The sequence below is a fragment of the Dryobates pubescens genome, chromosome 4 (genome assembly GCF_014839835.1).
Source record: "Dryobates pubescens isolate bDryPub1 chromosome 4, bDryPub1.pri, whole genome shotgun sequence".
Classification (NCBI taxonomy): Eukaryota; Metazoa; Chordata; class Aves; order Piciformes; family Picidae; genus Dryobates; species Dryobates pubescens.
In genome coordinates, this window is record NC_071615.1 from 36996818 (window position 1) to 37024137 (window position 27320).

General features: G+C 38.5%; 1 protein-coding gene across 1 annotated transcript in view; it reads right to left on the minus strand.

Annotated features, from left to right (window-relative positions):
- Positions 1 to 717: 717 nt before the first annotated feature.
- The window catches only part of THSD7A (thrombospondin type 1 domain containing 7A), a 240960-nt gene continuing 214357 nt past the window's right edge, over positions 718 to 27320 (minus strand). Inside the window, exons 17-29 of the mRNA XM_009898916.2 lie at positions 26958 to 27091; positions 24699 to 24852; positions 23758 to 23899; positions 23213 to 23328; positions 18387 to 18504; positions 16791 to 16936; positions 16062 to 16236; positions 13241 to 13414; positions 10773 to 10868; positions 7472 to 7554; positions 6958 to 7168; positions 3620 to 3707; positions 718 to 2074 (exon numbers count right to left, since the gene is read on the minus strand). Coding sequence (XP_009897218.2) covers positions 1990 to 2074; positions 3620 to 3707; positions 6958 to 7168; positions 7472 to 7554; positions 10773 to 10868; positions 13241 to 13414; positions 16062 to 16236; positions 16791 to 16936; positions 18387 to 18504; positions 23213 to 23328; positions 23758 to 23899; positions 24699 to 24852; positions 26958 to 27091 — 1722 coding nt within the window. The 3' untranslated portion in view covers positions 718 to 1989. The remainder of the gene's footprint in view (positions 2075 to 3619; positions 3708 to 6957; positions 7169 to 7471; positions 7555 to 10772; positions 10869 to 13240; positions 13415 to 16061; positions 16237 to 16790; positions 16937 to 18386; positions 18505 to 23212; positions 23329 to 23757; positions 23900 to 24698; positions 24853 to 26957; positions 27092 to 27320) is intronic.

Consider the following 27320-nt stretch of genomic DNA (forward strand, 5'->3'; position numbering starts at 1 on the left):
GTTCATATAACTTAGCAAGTTAAAGCAGGACCATGATGTCTCTTAAACATTACACAAAATGCACGTAGGTTCCAAGAAGTATTCTACATGGAACTAAAGTAGGTATTTTTTAAAGACTGATGTTACCCATTGATGTCCACCAGAGTCTTGTCATCAGTTTCAGTGGATCTGGGCCAAAGTTTGCAAGGCTACAGTTTTATTCAGTGTTCAAAAACTGGTGCTTCTTGAGAAACTATTGTGATGAGTAGGCAGAAATGGTTTAGGTTATAAAAAAGACCTGAGAACCTAATATCTAACTTTATATTACAATTTATTTTTGAGAGGTTATCTGATAAAGTTTTGTATTGCTTAATAGTGGCACAGTCACTTATATGTTCAGGCTACACATAGAAGCCATTTGATGAGAATAACCCTTCTCAGGTCATGAATCGCATCAGTAACAGGCATGGAGATACAGTGGCAAATCAATGAGCTTCCTATCAGAAGCATAACACTGAAAAGCCATGAGTATGGAAGAGGTTAACAGTGAGTTTTCATACTGCCAGAGTTTGTAAAAAAGTCATGAGTATTAAGATGGCAGAACTATTGATCTTGCTGTTTACTTGCCAGTACACTCGAGTCTAACTGAATAATTAATCTATCCAATTATCCTAATTAGAAAAGACAAAAGGGCTCTGATTATTGCACCATCAGCAATATTGGAGGGGAAAAAGGGGAAAAAAAAAAAAAAAAGAAGAATCCTTTTATTGTATTTGAACTTTGCAGAAAGCATGTATGTCACTCAAGATTACAGGGCAACCACTTCTCTTTTTCTTTTCTTTTTTTTTTTCTAACAAAGTTAACAAATATAAAAAATCTAGTCATAAACAGCCTTCAAAGTACAATTAGAAACCAGCAGGACAATCTATACCAGTATAGGTAGATGGGGCAAGAAACTAGACACTTGTATTACTGCCATGGTACAGACTACAAATGGCCACGGTGACGAGGAACGGTGTCTGCAGTACACGTCCTTAGCCATTTCATCCAGCTGCAGTCCCAACTGAACGCTGCTCTCTTCAGGATTCAAGACCTCTTTATCCGACACTCCTTGCACAAGATACATCATCATCATCATCCTTTCTGAAAAGAGGCAGTTTCTATGGCAATACTAGTTAAGTGCATATCATGCTGCACTAATATAGTGCAAAAATTTGCCTTACATGTAGCAAAAAAGATGCAGGCAACCGTTTGAGTAAGAGAAAGTAGAAACATATTTGTAACATTTACAATGGGTATTCTTTTTCCAGACAGCAACAGCTAGAAAATACTGAATCTTGGAATGCCTCCTTTCTGGATGTACATACGAGGTCTTTATACTTTGGAGTGATAACAGGACAGAATTTTGCAAGTGAGTCATTGCCCTCTGAAATGCAGGTTAACACAAGTTATCATCAACTGGCAAACTGTTGAACTTGCTCAGTGGGTTAATCCCAGTTAAAAGGTAATGCTGTACTAAGCACTAAAATGCTCTGTATCGAGTATATAATCTGAGAGAGTAATACATACGGTTCAGCTGAGTATACGTTATGCTTGAATATAAAGAGTCATAGTCAGCTTGGTACAAACTCTTCATGCGTACTGATTATTCTTGGTTAATGTTGCAGGGGCTTCCAACTGTTAACGCTATGTCAGCTACAGTATTCTGGAGACAGAAGTGGTTCTTAGAGTTTCTAAGATTGAGGAAAGACCACAAATCTCCAACTGCAGTGTCTATTAATGTGTTTCTGCCAGATTTCTCAGTGCTGATGGTCTAAAGTAAAGCAATAATACCTTGAGTATCCGTAGGCATTATGAAATCCATCCTTCTTTATCTACGGTGCAGTTACAAAAAAAAAGAGAAAAGTCAAAACACTTAATCCACTCCATAGAAAATCCCTGTGGCTTTGGATACCTTCTGATTTCAGTCCATTAATTTAGATTCCATTTGTCACCATGAGAAGTTATACTTTACATATCTGCGTCTCCATCATAAGCCAAGGTTAAGGGTTTCAGGCGGTTGTTCTGCCTTCTCTGGGGCTTCTTTGGCTTTTTGCTGAAACAATAAGATAATTTGTAAACACAACAAGAAACTAGAAACAAGGCAAAGATGGATCTCAGTCTAAAACAAAAGGTGAGTGTTCTAGGGTAAAGCATTTGTTTGTTCATTTGTAAAAGCTAGAAGGCTAAAACTTTCATTTGGATCAGTAATAAGAAGATATTCTTATCAACCCAAAGCAATGTCTAAATCAAAGCCCGGTTGTTGAGAACTAGGCTGTTACGACTCTGTGACTTGATGAAATCCTTGGCAGGTAGTCCTACAAAATCAGTCAGTTCTCAGAACCCAGCGCCTGCAGTGCAATATTTGGTTATGTATCAAAGCTGCAATCAGCTTTTTATAAATGATATGACTCAAATCTTAACCTGTCTTGACACATCAAGGATTTCCATAGTTCCATCTTTTGATTAGTTTGATCTCATTATACTTGCTAGGATGACTACAGTTAATTCTAGATGATATGATATAAGCAGCAAGGATAGGCTTGTTTGCTATAATTGTTCCCAGTCTTGCCTTGAATTAGATTTTAATCCACTAAAATTTTCAATCCATTCGATAAAGTTCTACAAAAGTTACCAAGCCAAGGGAAAATGCAGGTTTATCCATGCTTTAGTACTTGCCCTCTTTTTTGAGTGCAATATAAGCATTTCTTTAAATCAGGCCTGTGCATCCTCAGTCTTGTCCAAAATCCCAGCTATGCCACTTAGGCTGTCAAAATCTACACTTTTACTAGACCAGTCGTTACAGTGGATTGCAGTGGCCACACATTCCACTCTGAAGAATCTGCAGTGGATTTGCATGCTAATGGATTTTCTTTTCCTCAAAAAATAAAAGTTGGGGTTTTTTATCTTACTTAAACATAAGTGAGATTTTGGAGATTTACTAAAACCCAAATAAATGCAGAAGCCCCACAGATGCCTACTGCTGCAGTACAGCCAGCAGCCTAATGTGTATGATCACACTTCCCTCACCTTCTATCTGTACAGTCATTTGGATCAGAAATTTCAAAGAGGACCTAGGAAACTTCAAGAGGAGCACTCTCAGATGTGACTTGATCTCACACACACATACACAAAAAATATCTTTGCTTTCACATGCACCAAGGTTATTCAACAAAATATTAATTCAGATATGAAAAACATGAGAAAGTTTCCAGACTGTTTCTGGTTGTGGGTCTCTATACCCTGCCACATACCAACCTTGACTTGCCTGATTACTACATTTCCTTCTTGCTATTTCTCTGTGTTTTGGTAATGAAATAATCCTGGACACAGTACATTCTTAAGAGACAACTGAGGAATAATGAGCTAGATACTAAGCTACCCCATATTTGTAAGAAGTTCTTCTATCCTCAGGAGAGCATGTGTTTATCCATCATCTAGACTATAACCACAGTCCACTAACCTGAGCTTGGACAAAAGGACGTGGAAAATCACACACTGCAGTTCCCAGAAGTGCCTGCAGTTTCTACAGTGGCATATGAAAAAGCTTGCATTATGGTCTGTGTGGGACTGCTTGTTTGTAAATAATTAAAGAACTCACCAGGCTAGATAGATCATAGAAACAATAAAGATGAGTAAAACAAATGCACCAGCAGCTACACCATAAACCCAGGTCTTCAGCCTCCCATCTAAAAGGAATGAATGTTAGTCAGTAGTGTTTGAGTTAGTTTTGTTGAATTATTAGTTCTGATATAGTAGAGAAATACTTCTATAATCCAAAATAAATGTATTCACTAGCAATTAATTTTCATCTTAATAAGAGTAAATGCGATTAAACAACCTTGTGTACTTGTGTTCTGGTTTTCAGCTGAAGTCTGGATAACCCAAATGAAGCTGAGATGTGGGGGACAGGCAGCAAGTGAGACCTTCCAGAAGCTCAACCAGCCTTGAGCCTGCTGGTAGAGGGCAATCCTTCAGCATGATTGCAGGGCAGCATGATAGCCCAGGACTCATTTGTGCTGTCAGCTCTGGTAAATCAATCTGCCTGTTACTTTCATTATTGTTGCTATTTAATGTTACCGTTTTTAATACCAGCAGCACAACTTTAAATATCTTTACACAACTTTCATTACTGCATAAAGTCATTAGCTTTCAAATTTTTCTCCAAGTACAAGTTTTGCTTTTATAAAAAAAATTCCTCCCACAGCACAAGAAAAAATACCTCCAAAAAGACACTGTGCTCATAAATAGAACTGTCTGTTGTTAATAAGGAATCCACGCAGCTTGTGCAGCTTGAATTTTGGACATGATGTCCCTGCAGGCCGAGGTTTACGCCCTACTTCTCCTGCTTGCCCTGATCCTAGATGTACTCACTTCTCCCCTGTCAGTGGGGTTTTGCTCTGAACTTCAAATGAGCATGTCACAGTCCAAGGTCAGTGCACACTGTCTGACTCACTACTTTTAATTCCTTTTGCAAATTTCTAAATAGTTTATTAAAACATTCTTTCACAGGAGGTTAGCTAACTTTCTTGCACTTCCCTGACCATGAAAATTCCATTAAAAATGCTGACTTATTTAATTTCCAAGGGGAAATGCTCAGTGTAAGCAAGCACAGATGTTTTTTTCCTGATCAAACAATTATTGCTTCCTGATACCTCTGTAGAACAGAAAGCATTAGCAATGCAGTTGATGTTTCTACCATGTAATAACAGGGGGAAAAAAATAAAAGGAGAAAAAAAATTACTTTTTTCCCAGTAGGCCTCTCTATTGCTATGCAGTTTAGTTCAGACTCTCTGTCCTCTAATACTGCGAAATCTTGCAGTCATGTGGACAACTTGTTCAAGGCTAATTAATATAAAAATACAAAACATTTTAGCTTCATTACATTAATCAACCTAATAAACAATTTTAACAGATGTATCTGAAATAACTGATGTGTTAAAGATGGATCAAACAGTAGATTTAACCTGAGATATCCGGTGATGTGATAATATGAATGAGAGGAATTATGACTTCAGTACTGCTCAACAGGTTAGCTTCTTCTCTCTTTGGCTTCCTTCCACTGGTAAATGCAAGGGGTTTGGGGTTGTTCTGGGATTGCTTTCTTTAAAATAGTATTATCTCCTCGAAAAAAGGACTGGCATTGCCCTGTATAGGGATTTATTCACTTTGTCAAAGCAGGGAAGTCTGTTAATGAGGTCATTCATATTGTGAAACTACAGGCATCTAACTCAGGCTTTCTGAATTTTCCCTGGACAGAGGATTTCCAAGCATACAAGGATACTGGGGGCACTGGCATTTCAAACTCATCATACATTAGCATAGACACTTGAGGAGAACAGTTCTAATGCTCTGCTTTCTGAACTGCAATGTAATTTGCTGGATAGTGAAAGGACTATTTTAAATCTTGACTTAGAAACTGTGAGGAAGGGAATAATCAAAACCTTCCTATTAGATACACAATACTGGGTTTAAACCAATCAAGCCTGAAGCTCATCTTAAATGCAAAATGTTCACTTCCATCCACATTTGCTCATACCTTCACTGGATTAAGTATTACTTTACTGAATATTGCTGTTTTCATTTGAGCTGAGCTATGGGAAACTAGTGAATTTTCATGGATTTTTTTCAACTGCTTTCTTGCTCTGAACCCATGACTGAGCTCCATGCTCCTAAACAGTTGAAAGTGTCTGATATTTGGTTATTGAAGGCCCTCTGGCTGCTACAACACACCCTCTGGCATTTTCAGGTGGCCTTAGCTAGATGAGTAAAAGATATATAGTAAGGTGCTATCTTTAAAAGGAAACCAGGCAAGCTTAATTATCTTTTAAAATTGTTATTATTTTTATTGTGGATTAAAATTTTAACTAATTGGAATGAAGACCATTTTATTGCAGGTATCAAATATCACAGTACAGATAACAGCAAGTACTAGGAGGACTAAAGAGATCTAACATAAGTATTTCTAACCTGAACATGATTTTATCTGCTTATTAGAAATATTGCTACAGTTCTCAATTTGCATCTGTTTTATGGATTATGCATGTCAAGATACTGGTTTCAAATCTCAGACTGAGAACACTCATAAAAGTTTTAGAAAGAAATGAACACCCTAAGACACAAATGTGTTAGAATATTTAGCTCTATGTGATTTAAAAGACACTTAAGTTAACCAATTGCTGTCTTCATGTAATTAACATTTTGGACAAACATCATAGCTCTTTCTGTGGAAGTGCGTTGTCAATTAAAGTTATATTTATCTCTGTGCTTAATGGTACTAGAAATATTTCCTGAAATCTGATTACATGATGGACTTCATAAAAGTATTTTTGATGGGATAACTGCATTGTATTTCTTGCCACTCTTGCACATAAGTCCTTGCCTAGCTGTAAAGATTATGGTCCATCATAAAAGCAAATATTGCCTGTGGAGACTAAATATCAATAATACGGTTAGCTCTTGTCCAACATGAGTTAGTTTAAATATGGATATGGCAGAAAAGCATTAGCATATCTACACTGATTATTTTCCTGCAATTTATGCTATGGCTGCAAATTTTAAGCAGCTCTTGCTGTCTACAGTCTTCAGTGCTACCTTTTTACTCTGTCAACACAGCAAAATCTAATATCCTGGCTTACACCTTTGCAGCCAACTCCCTTCCAAAGCCACACTTCAAATTGCTTTGCTGAATTTTAACAGATAGAAGGGATTAAAAAGAAATCTTCTGTACTGCAAGATTTCATTAAATACATTGATGGAGTAGCTAAGAAGGCTAGGGCTTTGCTTATGTCTCTTCCTTTCTTTTCATGCAGGGTAGCTGCCTGTCTTCTTAAAAGAACACTCAAAGGGTTTTCTTTTCTTCCTTGGCATCATGAAATTGTAAACGCCAGACCCTGCAGCAGTACTTAGCACTATGAACTGCTCATTGCATGACTTCACCTGGCCCAAAAGGCTGTAGAAACCAGGTCCTTCCTCGTCCTGACGGGTTACTGGAGGGCTGAGTAGGGTTGACAGCTCGACTGGTTTTCACATCTGCTTTTTTGTCCTCCATGGTGGGCATCACCACCACTGGGATGACAGTGCACTGTTCGAGTGTGCCATCAGAGGACATAACTTCTGTGTATCCATCTTCACAACTGCACGTTCTAGTCTGTAGGGAACAAGTGTTTTATACTGTGTAGCAGGAAAATTCAGTTTTCTGTGAGCTATAAAGCATAACAACATGGATGACCAGAAGAGAAGACTGTTTTGACGAGTGCTAGCCTTGAACATACCTCTTCATTTATTTCTATGCAAGTTTGTACCATGCATCAATGGAAATTATGAAATATTTAATTGAAAAGTGGAAAAAGGTCTGAGGGTGATTTTAACAAACGAATGACTAGCAAAATCCCTGAAAATACTTTCTGTTGGCATAATCTTTGTAACTCACGGGGGTGGTTTTTGCCCATACCTCACTGCAGTAAGCGTGGGGTTGACTGCACGGTGGGTTACATGACCTGTCAGCATCGGGTTGGCGCATCACTAAGCAGCCCCCTGTAGGACAGAAAATCAGATTTTGACATGGTAATACCTCACCACTGATGAAGTCACTGATGTCATTACTTGCTGCAGGATGTCATGGATTACAATTTTATTGCTAATTTTAATTTAAGAGCCCTCTTTTTCTGAGGTGAAGGATAACTAGTATCAGGTGTTGTCTTATAGGTAGAGTAAAGATACAGCACATACATTTGCATTCATGTGCATTTTAGAGAACTAATAACTGGCAAGTGAACTTTTTGGTTTACCCTTTGTTTCTTTGGTGGACTGCTCCAAAAAGCAGTTTAAATGTTTTGTTATGCTTGAGGGAAGAGATTTTGGATGTGTGTCCCTTCTTTAGACTTACTGTGGCCACAGAGAAAATAAAACTTAATTTTGATTTATATTTTTCTTTGCCTGTTAAACTGAAAACAAACTACTCATCCAGTTTATACATGGATACTTGTTTTATGCTGCTCCTCAATAATCCTTTTTACGCACACTCCAGCTTTTTTTCTTATGAGGCCAAGCTTCATGCAAGTCTAAGACTTCTGGGAGGAAAGTATTATCTGCGAAGGGTATTCTGAAGGTACAGTGGGTTCCCATCTTTTTTCTTTTTTATACATTCCTAGTTCTCTCTTCTCCAGCTTTATGTAGTTATTGTTATGGACCAGTACACACAATCAGGCTTTCACTATCATTTCAGCCAGAAGGACTTTAAAATGCATTTAGAATCAGTTTGAATTTACCTGGGTTTCCTCTTAGCTTACAGAAGAGGGATACGCATCATGTAGTTTAGAATTTATACTGCTATAGGATGATGCTTATCTTGTATCTTCAGCATTAATAACATTTTTATTCTGGTGTGATATGATGATGAAATCCTGATAACTGAGGTTGGTCAAAACCATAGCAGATGCAGTTAGATGTGGTTATGTAAGTCCAAGTGTTAACAGGATGGTCAATGAATAACAAAGAAAACCCTGCTGCTTGCCATAAGTTTTCCCCACCCCCCAGAAAGAAAAAATGTACATCCTAGCATACAAATCACATGCCTGTGGGAATCTATGTAAAACAATATCAGTCATCCAAGGAAGCTGCAGAAGGAAAGAGTTGCCTCATCGCCCATGGGAAACAACACCTTCAAGTAGAAAAGACCTATTCAGCACAATAGTATAATGCAAGTAAGTACATAAATAAAGACCTTAAAACACCGCCAGGACTCAGAACAAAACATTGATCATGTCCAAATGAAAATACACTATGTTAGAGACAAATACATGGGTTTGTTCTAGATTAAATTAAGTATCCTCTACTTAAACCAATCGTGTGTGTGCTCCTAAATACTGTGCTTTACACAAATCACTTTCAAATAAACATTCAGATGCAAATTCCAGTTTGGCTCGCAAGTGCAGACTTCAGGCAGAACATTATATTTAAGAGCTTTGATGAAAAACTCTCAGGGACATAGGAAAATGTAGCTTTGCATTGCATAGAAGCTGATAATTATGTTGTCTGGAATTTTCCACTAGTCTTCATTTCAAATCAGAAAGTTACCACAGCTTTCAAAAAGAGATACAATGTAGGTTTGAGTTTAGACTGCCTGGGAAGTCCCATCAGGAAAAATCCTGCCAACACCACATTTGTACGCTTGACTTTCCTGGAATTTATCACACTGCTGTATTCAGTCTCACCAAAACAATCCATTATTTTTATGTGGTTTACTCTGACTTATTAATATATTCTGATTTTAATATCTCAGAGCCATAATTGTCAGAATATTATTTATTCTGAAATCCTGCAGGACCTTTAGTGGATAATGTCATATATTAATCTTAATATGAATTCTTACTTAGAGTTTTACTTAGCATACAAGCACCTTAGCTGGGCAGGAAGCAATCAAGGTCCATAAATAAGGCCCCGCTGCATTCATTGTGAAGATTATGCATTTTAATGTTCTTACAGAACAAGGTGACACTTGCAAAAGAGACTGAGGGTTACTCAGCAAATCAAACCCATGTGAAAATGGTACAGATATTTTATTTCTGCTGTCACAACAGTCTCCATCATCAAAAAGTATTGTTTTGACCTGAGAGTGGCTGGCATTGAGGATGTGTTTATAATATCCGGGATTGTTTTGCTATTGCTTGGGCTGGAATAAAAATTACGTAAAAGAAAAATGCTTAACTCTTCTCATAAATGAATCCCTAATTCTTATAAATTAATTCATATGAATCACAGAATCATAGAATGGTTTTGGTTGGAAGGGACCTCAAAAGGCCACCTAGTCCAACTCCCCTGCAGTCAGCAGGGACATCCCCAACTAGATCAGGTTGCTCACAGCCTTGTCAAGCCTTGCCTTGAATATCTCCAGGGATGGGGCCTCAACTATCTCCCTGGGCAAACTGTTCCAGTGTTCCACCACCCTCATGGTAAAGAACTTGTTCCTAACATCCAATCTAAATCTACTCCTCTCTAATTTCAAATTATTGTCCCTTTTCCTATCCCTACAGGCCACTGTAAACAGTCCCTCTCCAGCCTTTTTGTAGACCCCCTCCAGGTACTGGAAGGCTGCTATTAGGTATGCTCAGAGTATTTGCTTTTCCAGGCTGAACAACCCCAGGTCCCTCAGCCTGTCCTTGCAACAGAGGACAGCCCCCAATTATCTTCATGGCCCTCCTCTGCACCTGCTCCATTGGGTCAATGTCATTCCTATGTTGAGGGCCTCAGAGCTGGATGCATTACTCCAGGTGAGGTCTTAGCAGAGCATAGTGATCTTCACAAATTTGGAGACCTCAGTCATTCTTAATTCATGGTGCTTTGCATCTTTTTCTGCCTCTGTATAGTCACTGAAATTAATTTTAATACATAAAAGTTCTACTTCTTGTTGGAGTAGAAATCTGAAACCCTACATTTGGAAGTGTAAAGATGTCTATGGTAAAAAAAAAAAACAACAACAAAAACAAACAAACAACAACAACAAAACCACCAACAAGCCAAACAAACAATTTAAACATCCCTGTTCCAGTACAAAAGATAATATTGATATTTATTGAAAGCATTACAGGATGCAGAATTCTGCAGAAAGAAAGAAAAGGCATTTGTAAGATGCAAAAACATGATGATTCAAGACAACAGCACTTTGATTCATACATCAAATTCATTTGTTTGAAAAAGACTTTATCCATCTGTTTTCCAGGGTTTTGTGTGTATATAAAAAGAGTAGTAGTTACCTGTGACATTTAAACCATCTGACCTTTGGCACCACACGGTTCGAGAAGATCCTTTCCACGGGCTAGCCATCCACTTGTATTCATAGCACTGGCCATCTACACAGAGAACATTCATTTTTCAAGAGGTCTGATGACAAGATTTAATGTTACCACTAGCAGCAGCCATACTCATCAGCAGACCATACTCATGTTTAATGGCTTTTATGGCTAAGTAGGCCCCTTCCTCCTTCACCCAACAACATAGAAGGGTACACTGCACACATGGAGGCCCCATGGTCTCCTGCACTTACTGGATATATACAGAATAGAACAGATGTGTCCTGGATGCTAACTATAATGGCTGTGCACACTGCTTGTGGAGTGAGCCTAATGTAGTTAATGGACAAAACAGCTGTTTCCAATAACCTCATAATGGCTGTAGCCCATCTGTTGTGCAAAATTTAGTTAGGAGTCAGGTTGATTTCCTGGTAACACTGAGCTTCATCCAGTGCTCCAGTGTTTGAAGTGACCTGGGCTGAAAGTTTGCCTTGCTGTGTATCAACCATATGGCCTGGGATAAATCATAAAGTCCTTCTTCATCTTAGCTCCCTTATGCATATAAAACTCATTTTTGCCTGATCTCACTGGAGTCTGAATGAATAGAATAGAAAAGGAGAAGAGAAGAGAAGAGAAGAGAAGAGAAGAGAAGAGAAGAGAAGAGAAGAGAAGAGAAGAGAAGAGAAGAGAAGAGAAGAGAAGAGAAGAGAAGAGAAAGAAAAAAAGAAAAGAAAAGAAAAGAAAAGAAAAGAAAAGAAAAGAAAAGAAAAGAAAAGAAAAGAAAAGAAAAGAAAAGAAAAGAAAAGAAAAGAAAAGAAAAGAAAAGAAAAGAAAAGAGAAAAGAAAAGAAAAGAAAAGAGAAAAGAAAAGAAAAAAGAAAAGAAAAGAAAAGAAAAGAAAAGAAAAGAAAAGAAAAGAAAAGAAAAGAAAAGAAAAGAAAAGAAAAGAAAAGAAAAGAAAAGAAAAGAAAAGAAAAGAAAAGAAAAGAAAAGAAAAGAAAAGAAAAGAAAAGAAAAGAAAAGAAAAAAAGAAAAGAAAAGAAAAGAAAAGAAAAGAAAAAAGAATTGAATTGCATTTACCAGGTTGGAAAACCTATCACCCAACACCATCTAATCAAGTAACCCGTGGCACCAAGTAATCCACCCAGTCTCTTCCTAAACACCTCCAGTGATGGTGACTCCACCACCTCCCTGGGCAGCACATTCCAATGGCCAATCACTCTTTCTGTGTAGAACTTCTTCCTAACATCCAGCCTAAACCTCCCCTGGCACAGCTTGAGACTGTGTCCTCTTGTTCTGGTGCTGGTTGCCTGGGAGAAGAGACCTACCCCCTCCTGGCTATAATCTCCCTTCAGGTAGTTGTAGACAGCAATAAAGTCTCCCCTGAGCCTCCTCTTCTCCAGGCTAAGCAACCCCAGCTCTCTCAGCCTCTCCTCATAGGGCTTGTGCTCCAAACCCCTCCCCAGCTTTGTTGCCCTTCTCTGGACATTTTCCAGCAACTCAACATCTTTCCTAAACTGAGGGGCCCAGAACTGGACACAGGACTCAAGGTGTGGCCTAACCAGTGCTGAGTACAGGGGCACAATGACCTCCCTGCTCCTGCTGGCCACACTGTCAGCCTTGTTGGCTAATTCTCACCCACAAGCACTCAACTTGATCATCCTTAATCTCTAGTTCCATGGTGTCTAGAGCCTCCCTGATGTACAGGGCTACCCCTCCACACCTTCTCCTTCACCTGTCTCTCCTGAAGAGCCTGTAGCCACCAATTACAGTGCTCCAGTCATGTGAGTCATCCCACCACATTTCTGTGATGGCAACTACATCATCACTTTCCTGCTGTAACAAGGCTTCCAGCTCCTCTTGTTTGTTACCCATACTGTGAGCATTAGTGTACATGCACTTCAGCTGGGCTGCTGGTTTCACTCCTGACTCCAGCTTACCACCCTCAGACTCCTGTCTGGGGGGACTGCACCAGAAATGCTTGCATAGGAAATTACTTTTCTTAGATACTTTGTCCAGTACCAGCACGAAGCATGACTCAGACTTGTGAGTGTTACTGTCATGTGACTAACAACAATATAAAAAGCAGGCAAAAACACAGGTTTGGTTGTGTATCAAAATGTAAAGATTTCTTGTTGTTAATGTTATCAAGCAGATAAGGAAACTGTTATATCCCACATCATGAAAATAAAATTAATTAAGAAAGATCATCAGTTCTCCAAAGATTGCATTTAAAGTGGTAACACATGACGGCATTTGAAAGATTTTCTGTGTACAGCTGATATCTGGAATACAAAAATCTAAGTGCTTTCCCATGTTTATTGAAATGTATTTGCCTAAATTTAACACCATTAGCAGAAAGAAAATAAAAACACCGTTGTTCTGTATTTTTTTCTTATAGGAAGCAGTTTTATGTATTTTTTTGGTGCTTACCATTGCATGATCTTGTTTCCAAAGCCTGTTCTGGACAGAGATGTTGATTTTCTAATTCCTGAATGATCACTGCCCGAGATCGGACTTGTATCCCTCCAAAGCCGAGATCCTCACCATTAACACAGGTTAGCTGGCAAAGGCTCCACTCTGACCACTCTCTCAAGTAACAGTCCCCTGTTAAATAGCAATTTGATAAGATGAATGATCACCATATGTGAAGAGGTTTTCACACTGAACATGTCTCAGAAAAGAAGTCCAAATTTGGTTTCTTGATTCTTCCTCTTTAGACTTCCTTTCATTCTGCTTCTGAAATGAAATTTATACTTAAGAGAAGTTAATATTTTGACATTCACTGAGTATCTGTGAAATAGAAAATAGTAGTAAAAAGATTGTACATGTATCACTTGCACAAAATCATTATCTTTCTGAATCTCTGATAGCAGTCCAACCAATGTCAGGACTTTTGTAAATTTTATGGTATTGTGCACTGTATGCTTTACACTAAATTCTTATATCTTGTTCACAGTTCTTCTTTGATATCATAAACAGAGAACATTGTCTAGTTTTGAAAAGATGAATTGTTGCAGATTTTCTCTAAACAAAGAGTAGAAGCAACTGCTGGAACATTCTTTGCAAGAAAGGGAAATGGGAAGGTGATTAAAATGTCCTTTCTGGCTATCTCTTGTTAGGATTAAGAGAGATTTGTATAATATTGCAGTGTAAAATTGAAAAATATAATTATTCGAATGACCCTAATTAGCATGATCAGCTAGACAACATTTAAGGAAGATCTGAGGAACAACACAAAGAGACTACCTTCTTAAAACTGCAGTTGAAAATGGGACTAGACTGTGTACAGCCTCATAAATAAACCTCTTAGTTCTCATTATTTCAGTGGAAGAGCTATTAAAAATTCATGCTACCTTGCTTTACACTGATGACAGATATAATCAGTGCTGTGTTGACCAGATGCCTGATTAATGAAGGAATTTTCTTTGCCAATGTTAGGAAAGCATGTGAAGAAATGAATAATTGAAGAACTGATTTATACATAATAGGAAAACAAGTAGTGATTTTTTGGAAACATTAGCTGGAGCGTATCATTAGCACATCCCTACAGGGCAGTCATTCTTGCTGGCTAAACCTGAGTTTGTGGAAGAACAGGTTCTTGCTCAGCAAAATTTTAAAAACAAGCAGGAAGAAGCAGTAAATAAGGTTTTTTTGTCTTCTTATTTTTATTTATTAAGTAAAAATGTGTGAAAATCCTTCAACTGGAATGCTGTGCATAAGGCAGTGGTGGAAGCTAGCAATGTGCTCTTGTGGGCGAGAAGGCCAATGCCATTCTGGGGTGTATCAGAAGGGCTGAGGTTACTAGGTCAAGAGAGGTTCTCCTCCGCCTCTACTCTGCCCTGGTGAGGCTGTGTCTGGAATATTGTGTCCAGTTCTGGGCCCCTCAGTTCAAGAAGGACCTCAGGGAACTGCTTGTAGGAGTCCAGTGCAGAGCCACAATAATGATTGAGGGAGTGGAACACCTTCCTTACAAGGACAGACTGAGGGAGCTGGGGCTCTTTAGTTTGGAGAAGAGGAGACTAAGGGGTGACCTCATTAATGTTTATAAATATGTAAAGGGTGAGTGCCAAGAGGATGAAGCCAGGCTCTGCTTGGTGATGCCCAGTGACAGCACAAGGGGCAATGCGTGGAAGCTGAAGCATAGGAAGTTCCATGGAAACATGAGGAAAAAAGAAATGTCACTGTGAGGGTGCCAGAACATTGGAACAGGCTGCCCAGAGGGTTGTGTAGTCTCCTCTGGATGTATTCAAAACCCTCCTGGATGTGTTCCTGTGTGGTCTGGTATAGGTGATCCTGCTCTGCAGGGGTTTAGACTGGATGATATTTTGATGTCCCTTCTAGCCCTTAACATTCTGTGATTCTGTTATTCTGTCATGAACTGGAAAAAAAAAAGAAAATATCTGGGAAAGGGGAGTTGCAAGAGAACAAAACCAGAGTATGGTATTGAATAATAGCTACATTAGAGCTGAAGGAGTTAATCACTTCTTCCAAAGATACATCACCAATGACTCTACTGGACAGCAATATACTTCAAATTCTACAAATAAGCATTTGAAATTAACTGGAGGGGTGTGGTGGTTTGAAAGGAAAGGCTCTGCTTTCCCTCCCCCACTGAGAAAGAGACTGGAAATTAGCTGTAATAGGCTCTTAATCCTTCTCAGTATGAGGGTCATGGACCTGATCATTTATAACAACTCCTTTGGAGTCAGTCTACAAGGACAATGATAGTGCATGCCACATCTGCTTTGTTAAATACCTAGAAACACTCACCATTTTGTAGACATAAAAATATTAACTTCATTTGGAATAGGTCCTTTAAGCAAAAAACATAAGACTCACTAGCTTCCTTAGACACCTAATAAACACCATCAAGTGCTAGCCACTGTTTAAAGTATTACTAAAGCTGCTAGGTGATCTAAACACTAAAAACAAGTATTTAGCTGTAAACCACCACACATTCTAATAGTGTTAAACACAAGTTTACTTTGAAAGATTTTGTGAAAAAATGTATACTTATTAGTTACAATCCAGAACTGAGACATGCCTATTATAAAATTTAAGACCTGATATTTTTTCCTAACTAATTATTGTTGTGAAGCCACTACTGGAAAGTAACTCTGTTGTTCCTTTGAGGGATGAATCCAATCAGTGAAGCATGTGGAAAAGATTTTATTATGTGTGGCTAGGCACTGATAACTGCAATGATACCCCACCTGTCTGAAAATGCAACTTATCTGAATAGCTTTGTTACCTGGACAAGGGACAGTGCAGGTTTCCTCAAGTATTATCTTCTTATTACCATCTATAATCGGCTCTATTTCTCCACAGAATTCCTCATCTACCACTTTGCCAACATCTTCAATGGATCCGTCAAAAACCACACATGAAATGTTCCTCACTCGTGTTCCCTCTCCACACTGAGCATCCTGGGGAAGGAGGACATAGATGGATGTTCCACAAAAGAAAGTGCCAGAAGACTAGGGCCGAGCTACAAGTCACTCTGTCTCCCACTATGCTTTTGCTTAACTACTTATTATTTCCAGTAGGGAAAAGAAGAAAAGAAAATGGCCTTGTTCTTTACTTCTCAAACGATAAACCCCAAAATTCTGCTGGCTGCTACCACTGTTTCTTAAAATATGGAGCTACTGAAGCCTGTGAATTTTAACCATGGCAGTATCTCCAGGGGAGATCTTCTCTAGGGTGCCAAACTTTCCCCACAGATATTCTTTCACAATGGAAGGAATACAAATATTAACAAAGATGCCACTCAGGTACCAAATTGTGCAATTATACTTTGAACATCTGTAGGACATTGCTGTATCTTTTGAGGAATAGGAGCTCTAAGAATAAATGTTTAGGCTTTGGATAAAAGAGGTGGAAGCAAATTCTTTACGGTGTTATGAAGCAGGTATCTGTGCATATCACAAATATACCTAGATAGACAAGATCCAGAACCTCAGAGATCCATATGGATTTTTACCTCTACTTTACATGCAGACCATGCACTGTGTTGCCATCGGTAACAAGGCTTTACTGGACAGGGTTTGAATTGCTCCATCTGAGATGGACAAGGCCTCCCATCACCCTGAAATGGCTGATTTATGGTCCTTCTTCTGATCATTTTTCCTGTAAATAAGAAGCAATATAACAAGAACCAAAATAGTTAGACTGACTTATTCCTCAAGACGGTTCTCTTTTGGTTAAAAGCGTTGTGTTTGAATAAAGTCATTTTTTCCACATCTGAGATATTGTATTTTAAATTAGATGTGCTGGCTCTTGCCTGTTACATGGCTTTATATTTTCTTAGTCTGACACTTTATTATTTGTTTGTACTGCAAGAAGTGCAGGAGGATATATGATTAGGATTTCAGATTGCTCCTGAAACAGCAAACAAAAGTAGCAATTTCCTAGTTTAGAAGCCTGGGAGAAAATACTTTCTGAATGTGACAATATGTCTGTGGCAACTCAGCGAAGATTCCAGTTCCTCATCTAAAGTTTGCTGCTACAAGAGGCAAACATTCTGTTCTTCCCTAACACAAAATCATCTCTCCATGATTAATTCTAGTAACCAACAGTTTGCAACTTTCCCTCAGTCTGTCTGAATAACATGACATGCAGATTTTGCAGGAGATGGAGGATTCTTCACTCAGTCCCAAAGATAATTAAAATACAAATGGCTTATCCAACTTCAACCACGAGTAACATACTGCCCAGCATCACTGAGATACAGATTGTATTTCTAATATTCCTATAAATACAAACAGAAAGATATTTTTATCCCTTTGGCAATTCTTGCTTCTTTCATCTTCATTCTATAACTGTAGAGTTTTTTGTGTGCCAGAAGTAGTGATAAAGTGGCTGCTGTAGAGTTGGTACCTTGCTAAGGTTTCCAGAAAACCAACACAGCTGTGGTGTTTTAATCTATATATAAACTAACCTATGAATGAAGTCTGAAATAAGAAAGATATGTATTTAAGCTTGGATGCCAAGGCTTATAATGAACCAACACATTACATTGATTTACCTACATAACACCTGGTGTTAGCTGGCCAAACCAATTCATCTTTAATTCCATATTTCAATCTGATGCATCTGGAATTTAAGATCCTAATGATCATGACATGAATGTTCTGCTGCTGGCAAGCTACACAAGCCACAATGCAGGTGCAGAACTATATCAGTCTCCTAGACAGCTGTGTTCACTGCAGCTAGATAGAGGGATGTTTGCTAAGTGGAGCCTCCATCATTCTTGATTTACAGCTCTTCCAGCTGAGATGTCACAGCAGTAAAAAAAAAAAAGATGTTATTGAAATGCAATGGAGACAACCACCCCCCAAAACCAATAAGCATAATTCTTACAAACAATTTTTCCTCAACTTTACAACTATTTGCACGGGTGCACAAAAGCAGTTCAGCTTTGTGGTCACTGGGTTTATTATTCAGAAACAGCAGTTACTTCCAACTTCCTGCCTGGTAGGAAAATGGAAGTAAATTTTAAAAGCTCAGTCTTTGCTTAAAAATGAAATAACTGTTAAAAATTTCCAGCCTTTGAAATATGCCAAAGGTGAACACTGACCTGTAAGGCCACATGCTTGAGAGCACTCAGACCAAGGGGACCAGTCAGAGAGCTGGCAGTTCACAGGACATTCCACCACACAGGACGTATTCATTTGCCATGTCTTCTCCAAACCAAGCTAAAAGAAAACATTTAATGGTCAGCACGCAACACGTGGTTTGTGTCACTGGTGCAAGGTATGCATTTGGACGTGGTGAGTCTGAGACAAGCAAAGCTTTAAGTGAGCAGGAATTAAATACTAAATAAAAAGTAGAGCAATTAGAACATTTAAAAATCTCACATCACAGAATGGTCTGGGTTGGAAGGGATCTCCAAAGGTCATCTAGTCCAATCCCCTCTGCAGTAAGCTGGGACATCCTCAGCTAGATCAAGACAGTCCTATCACATATTCTGATTTTTAAATACATGCTTAAATCTCATTTCTGTAAATTTTTAAACTAAATTAGAGCCTATAAATGGAGGTCCTCAAACAAGGGAAGGGAGAGTTCTATGGTCATGATTAGAGACAGTGCAGTGGCTACATGGGCCTATGGTCTGACTCTGTAAAACCATTTCCATGTCCTTAGAAATGCCCATGCTCCAGGTTTTTCCCATCCAAGGAAGGAAAGAGATAAACTCATTAGCACACATGAGAGAGTACAAGGCAAGATGGAATTTAAGCATTGGCAAAATAGTAGCAAGACAATAATCCCTGCAGCCTGCACAGCTTCAAAATGAGTTAAAAGGGTGGGTCAGTTATAGTGTATGTGTTACAAAATATGAAAGAAAATCAATCCTGCCAGTATGAGCAGACCTACAGTTTCCCAGCATAAAAGACTCCTGCTCATTGGGTCTCAATGATGGGTCTTGGCCATCATTGAGGCCTTTCAGAATTCCAGGATGTTGTAGATATATTTTTGGTAAATAAAAATCTCCATATAGTTGTTTGTTGTTTTTTTTTTTAACAAAACCAAACCAAAAAAAAAAAGGCAAAGGAGACATTTTAAAATGTATTAATTTGAATGCCTGGAAAAGTTAATGACAATAAACCCAGCAGTTAAGACTTTAAAGAGGAACTAAACCCACCATTTCCTACTAAATACAAGCTTAAAGCAATAATTAGGCACAACATTAACATGTCCTTCATAAATAAACTACCACAAGTACTGGCAATGTCTCACCCTGATAGACTCACCAAGTCTTAAATGTGCAATACCACTTACTGAAACAAATGAGGTTTGAGACCTCTGTTTTATGCACTAAAGAACAAGATCCTGGCTTTTCTCTGTGGTACAGCATAACCTTATTTATCCAGCTATTGCACACAAGCAACACCTGAAACCTTTGGATAATCTGGAATTTGGATAACTAAGAGACTAGAGAACCATCTCTGATGTCTATATTTGGGTCAAATCTTCTAAGCAAAGGCTTTAAAGCCTGCTGAATTGATTCCTGCCAATTATAGAAACACAACTGCTCTCTTTCAAGACTGGCCTACTCAGCTAGACTTTGGCAGCTAGAGAAGGAAAAGCTCAAGAGAGATATTAGAGGTGAAGAAGAGAAAGCTGCAGGCCAGATTACTCACAGTAATCTGCCATTGGCATGTCTTAGATACTGAGGTGCTGCTGAAATAGATGCAGGCAATGATTGGCAGGCTGCAATTTGATATTAATCACATACTCCTTTCCCATACCCCTTTCCTTCCATGAACTAATGAACCACAATTTACTTTAAGGATTTTAGAAAATGTTTGGAAGTTTGTTCAATGGCTCTCTTACCTGAAAGAGCCTGTTCGGGATGACTTGTGGTTTCTGATTAAAGAATAGCAAGTAGTGGAGGGGTTATCCTGGCCACACATGCCAGGGACAGCAGGCTGGCAGAGCAGCATGCTCTGTAAACCCTGTGATCCACAAAATGTATCTGTATTTGTTTATAGGAATGTTTGCAGATTAACCTCTTCTGGAGGCTAATCATGTAATCTGACAAGCAGACTATTTGCCAATAAAAGAGAAAAGTTTGCTTTCTAATGCAGACAAAACTGCTGGTTTCGGGGCTTTACTGGTCTTTAATCGATGGTAAATGAATCAAAATAACCCCATAAATATGAATATGACCAGGACCAGCCTGCTTTAGCTGATTTGATTTTCAAATACTCAAGCTAAAGACGAGCCAAATTCTTGTGATGTGCTAATTTTACGGAGTTAGAGACCAAGCAATGCAGTATTACTCTGTCTTGAGAGTTTGCAGGGAACTATGTCAACATAACAAGGACTAGGAAATAAGCTCTAGGAATTGATTTATCCTGGCAGTAATCAGGATGACTGGGTAGCTGCTTTAGCTCATTGACTGAAACAAACACAAGATCATACAGACACATTTGAAAACCTGGACACGGGGGCTGTTAATATTTAACTATGTTGGTGTTCTTATCTGAGGACAGTGATGGCCAAAAGACAGCATGAAGAATTTTTTTGTTTTACATATGGCTTTCATTAGTTTCTTGAATCACATATTGTATAGGAGCTCAGACACCTCAGTCAGGTGTCTTTATTTCATAGGGATCAGGGCAGGTTTAGCCATACATGCATATAATAGTAAGAACCACATTTCTGTAAAGTACCTACACATAAATTCAACCAAAAAAATTTTGTTTTATTCATACATCTACTATAAAATTTTATGATAGCCCAGGGGAAATTCTATTACCTCAATCATTACAAAGTTATTTCATCTTTCTCATATCAGCAACTGTTCTACCCACATGAACCTTAATTTGAACTTCACTTAATCTTGTTGTAGTGCTCTTGCAATGCAAAAACATAGCAAAAAAAACCCCAAACCAAAACAAAAAACAACAAACAAACAATTAAAAAAAAAATCAAAAAACTAAACCAACCATTCTGAAGGAACATCTGTGATTAGATTAGTAAGAAGTGCATAGTTTGGCTATTTTTGATAGTTTCTTCAATATTCTCCTCTTATGACCTGGAAAGTCACATCTTCAGAGTGAAGGGTCTGGTAAGGTCTGAATGGCTTGGCTTTTATGTTAATCAGGCTAACAGGTTTTACTCTTCACAGTTATTGGATCAGCCTCTGACCTTGTTGTACCACTTCTTACACATCCATAATTCAACAAATAGTCTTAACAGTATGACTAGAGTGGATCAGAGCTTTCTAGAGGAAAGCTCCCTCTGTATCTCCACGTTCCTAACATGGTCTAGTAAATCAAAAGGGCAAATAAGACTATCACAGTGGTTGCTGATAATGCCAGGACCTCACTGCAGAGATGTCTGTTGGGCAGTCATTTATAGCAAGTAGCTTTTGAGGTACTATCTTGTAACCCTAATTATTTCTCTGAGTAATAAACTTTAATTTTTTAACTCAGGAAGCTCCTGAGGTTTACTGCAATGAAATTTCAGTGTAAAATGTCATCATGTTCCGTTGCTCAAATACTTGGTTAACAACAGGAATAATTTCTTGGTTTTATGGGAAAAGAAATATATTCCCCCTTAAATCTAATAAAGGATACATTTTCCTCTTGAAATATTCATGTGAATGGATTTTTTTTTGTCATGTTGTGGTATGCATATCAATCAATGTTGCAGTCTCTTACAAACAACCAAAGAGTCAATATTTCTTCTTGTTGTCCTAATGCATTAAAATATTAACAGAATGCATCAATGCATTCCCCTGTTAATTTCACAGAAACTTGCTGGTAGGTAGCCAGATCTTGATTTTTTTTCCTGAGACATAACTGATCAAATTAACAGGTTTCATTATAAACCCAAGAGCTATGAGTGAAGGAGGAATTTGGGACAAAAGTAGGGGACCCACCTCAGCTGAAACTTCCTGCCTTTGTTAAGAACTTACAAATTCAGGAATCCAGGATGTCTGAGGGCGTTTGAGAACTCTAATCAGGTCAGATGTACCATTGCAAAACTATAGTCCAAAGTACATGATCAATTTCCTTACTTATTCCACTTCTGATGAGGCTCTCTTCTATAGGCAAAACCTAAAGAGCAGTTTCTAAGCCAGGAAAGTCCAACAGAAAAAGGTGTTGGTACCAAAGCTGCTGTGAAGGTTACTCCACCTTAGTCCTTCATTGCAAGTTATTTTTTTCTAATGTCAGTGTGGTAAGGGAAACCAGAAAGGCATGTAAGATTGGCCTTAATGTTGCATTTGCCCTCTCTTCCCATTTTCCTTCACATTACTATCTCCATGCAATTGAAAACATTAAGACCAACATACGGAATGTCAGAAAAGCAGTGCTGTCAAATTTGAAGTGAGCTTGAACTTTTGCAACATGGTTCTTTCAAATCTGAAGGGCTCCTGTCTGCTAGCTACTTACTTCTCTCTATATATTTCTATCTAATGTTGCATTCATGCACACTAGCTTGGGTATCTTTTGCATTGCACAGCTGGATACACGAAGTTAGCATTCAGCCCAGCTGCAGAGTGACACGTGAGAAGTGTTTTCCAATGTGCTGAGTAAATGATTGATACTGGCAGCTGTCCAAGGCCCCACGCAGAAAATGTATCAAATTAAAATGATGATTAGTGTTCTGATGAAGATTTATTACCTTTATTCTACTTTATTAATTATTGTTTCTAAGTAATTTCCTTCAGGACATAATAATTAGCATACGTTCATGAAGGCACTTAAAAGTAACTGAAGGAAATTGTCTCAAAATCACTGTTGATGGCACAGTTCATTTCAGAAGTACTTAACAATCCATGAATAGTGTTGCAAAACATCTGGTGATGATGAGTTAGATGCTGTAGAGCTCAGTTGGCTCAGCATTAATTAGTACCATTAGGAGGGAGCTTACTCACAGGCACCCACTCACCTCTTCACAGTACTTCAGGTCAACCGATTTGCCATCGCTGCGAACGCAATCGAGCATCCGTGTTTTGATACCATTACCGCAGACAGCCTTCTCACTGAGCTGGCATGTGCTCCAGTCTGCAAAAAATTAATTCATCAGACACCTAGATAAAACTCATAATGACCCAGTCTCCTACCCAGTTCTAATTCTGATGGCCTAAAATAATCACCACAAGCAATGGCTCACAAAGCCCAGCTGCTAGGCAATATTGGAAACAGCAACTTTTATTGCAAGTAGTCAGTGCCATGATGCCTTCCTGGTTTCATCTGCATGGATTTTAAGCAAATCACAAAATTATTGGAAAAATACATTCCCTGGAGTTATAGATTGCACACCTCACTCAAGTTACAAAGCCTCCAGTAATATTTTATCTGGATCAAGTAGCCTGACTCGGTTTTCTGTACAAGATCCACAACTCCCTCTGGATAAGAAAACTGAAAAAACGGTAAATTGAATGGAAGTCAGCCATAGTGGCAGGCTGTCACTAATCCCTACACCACAAATACCTGTCACATTGTAGTCATAGTGGAAGCAGTTTTTGTTCAAAGTGCAGACTTCTGTCTCGGTGGTGGCAGGACAAGACTTTCCTTCATCTGGTTGTCTCAAAGACTCAGCTGATCTTTCGCGGACACTACTGCCATTGCATGGCTTGGAAGGGAGATTGGAAACAGCTTTGATATCTTGGCACTCAGGTATCTCTTAATTATAACAATCTTTCAAGTAACCCCATTACAAAACTCAAATGTGAAATAACAGGCTCATGCCTTTTTGTAAGAGAAACCATTTCCTTGTTATTTCAGAGAGAATTTAGTCTGCTCTTCTACCTTGCTTCCACCCAAGGTGAAATATCCTCTAACCTGGTAATACCTCAGTAGTTTCCCAATTAGTTCATATTTCAGCACTAGTGCTTTGAAACTAGTTTGCCACAAAACTGGATATTGAGACACTCGCTTTCTAAATGTTAAAGTGTACCACAGCCTGAACACTCAGAGGTCCTGAAACAATTTTCCGTATCTCCTCTGGTGGTTTTGACATTTATTCATGAAATTACTGGCAGGAAGGGTAGAGGTGACCCAAATTTTGCTTTCTATGCTCTGTCTTGATCTACAGATTTTGTTCATTACAGGACAGTGACATTTTTAGTACAGTGACTGCACCGCTGTGGGAGGGCTCACAGCTAGACTCACGAGCCATTGCCCAAGCTATTCAACCACACTGAAGAAGAACCACTGGGGACATAATATTTCGTTTTGGAACAATTTCACTTAATGAAAAATAGTGGCACACTTAATTTGCAACCAACTGTTAATGACCCAAATGATGACAGTAAAACCAGACACTTACACATCATCATTGCTCAGTTCAGTATCTCTGCACAGTATGTCATGGGTATATTTTTAAGTACCCTCTTAAACCAACAAATGTTACACTTCAGTGTATTTCTTACCAAAGAACATCGAGACCATGATCCCCATTCAGACATAACACAGTCCTCAGGACATGGCAATGTGCATTTTCTAGCACCAAGTGGCATCTCTTCAGGATCACACAAATAGTCCTCTACAGTGTCAGAAGGACCATCCACACTGTTCAGCATGCACCTGGAAAAAAGAACCGCAAGTAAATTGCATTTGCCATGGATTTTGTACAGCAACATCGCTCCACAGTACTCTGAAGCATTCAACAATTTATCAGCACATAACAATCATGAAGTAACTGAAGTAACAGAGCTCAGAACTGATCTATGAATATCAAAGAAAAGATGAAGAGCCAAAAATAATCCTTGGTTTTGCAGCTTCTGGCCAGGTAAGTTACTTGGCAACAGCTTACCTCCATGCCAGAATAATGTAAAACATCTACAGTTTAGACATCAGTTTGTACATGCTGCCACTGTAAATTTTACATCTAGAACTCTTAAACCTTTTAAAATTGTATATTCTTAGTAGTAATCCCTAATTTACACAAATGCTTTCAATTATTATATATTAAATTAGCAGATGGAGGTTAAGATGAGGAATTAATATGCTTAGTTTTGTAAAGCTGAACATGCCAGTCTTCATTCTATGGTATTTCCAATGCTGAGGTATCCATTGTCAAATTATCTCTTCCACCTGTCATCAGAAAAGCAACTAGTATATGTCTAGGATCATGGAAATAAAAAGCCTTGCATTGGTTTTCCAGAACTGCAAGAGAAAAGCTGGTATGAATTTCACACACAGAGAAATATTCAGTTTCTTCCACTGGATCACATTAGAGATTTTTTAATTTTTATTTTTTTGTTTTTACATTTTCTGACTAAAGTAATTTTTGAAACATTCTCTATTCCAATGTATACACAAGAGAGACAGAATGAGCATATATGAGCTTTGTGGAATTAGTGTCTTAATGGTATTGTGTTACAGAAAGTGAAAGGTTAGGTGGGCTAGCTACCTTCCTCTAGTTTTCATGGTAGTGGTGAAGTCTGTTTTTCAAAATAAAGACTGAATAATTTAGATTTTTCACATTGGAGTCATTATAAGAGTATTCTTGCAGGAATTTGTTTAGATGCTACTGTGTGAGAACAGTTATGCATAGACTTTGTAGCTATGAATGCCTCTGCTATGAGAAAAGACTAATGGAGCTGGGGTTGTTTAGCCTAGAGAAGCCTCCAGGGGTACCTTATAGCTGCCTTCCAACACCTGAAGGGATACTACAGGAAGGCTGGAGAGGGACTTATCATAAAGGTGTCTAGCAACAGGACAAGAGGGAATGGTTTGAAGCTGAGGGAGAGTAGGTTTAGACTGGATCTTAGGAAGAAGTTCTTCAGTACAAGGGTGATGAGACTCTGGAACAGGTTGCCCAAGGAGGCTGTGGATGCCTCCCTTCTGGGGCTGGATGAGGCCTTGAGGAGCCAAGTCTAGTTGAGAGGCATACCTGCCCATGGCAGGGAAGCTGAAGCAGATGATCTCTCAGGTCCCTTAGAACCTAAGCCATTCTAGGGTCAAGCAAATATTAAGACTTTGGCCTTCTTAAAGTAACTGTTTACACTGAGGAAACAGTGCTCCTGCAAACAAAATCCTGTAAGTGCACCAGCTCTCATTTTGGACCTTCAAACTGAATTCACATTATGCTTGATTATTCAGATTTATAATCTCAAATTATGTGATGCTTTGTGGATAGCCATCAAAACAAATAAAACAAACCCCAGCCAACCCAAACTCCGTGGACTGCTTTACTTGCTGCAGTACCACACCATGTGAGGGTAGCTTTAATTAACCTTTGATCAGAGCTCTATGAGCAAGTATACAAATTGTCTAGATCAGGTTCAATAAAGAATAGAAGATTTCTGCATTTTTCTATTTCACTTCATTCATTTTTGCCACTTTTTCCTGCAATAAGTGTAACTACCATTCCCAAATATATATGTACTTAAAAAGGGGATTTTAGTCGTAGTTTCATGTGGAAAGAGGAGCATTTCACCATTCAGAAAAGCAGTATTTTCATACATTACAGTGTTGTAGTAATATAAGTAGAGTATACATTAGTATATGAATTAGGAATCAAAGTCCATATCCATAGACAGAGCCAAAATGCACTCACTTCAGCTATTCTGAGGTACTATGGCTTCAATTAACACTCTACATTACACAGAACTACATCAAATTAAACACAGCCATGCCTGAAAGTGAATATTCCCTAAAGTGAAGGAGGAGCAATACTGTTTTACCTGACTTTCCTTGTTTGAACACCTTCTCCACAATTCTCTTTCAAGTCCACATTGGTCACCTTGCAGACACTCCAGGGCTCAGTAACCCATATGTACTGGCTGCAGTCACTGTGGCAGGGAACTACCTCATATACCTGGAATCCCCATTGAGTGTCAGTTTTTGTTGCACACAAATAAGACAAACATGCAGCAGTGATCATAAAGGGGGTGGGGGAAAAAAAGTTAAAGTTCTTTCTGGTAACAATAACAAATGTAAACTTGATGATTTAGAGGCTGTAGCAATAATACAGATAAAATAGTTGATAGAAAACTACAGAAATAGCAAAAAGTCAGAAGAAAAGACATCTAATGACCAGTTTTCTG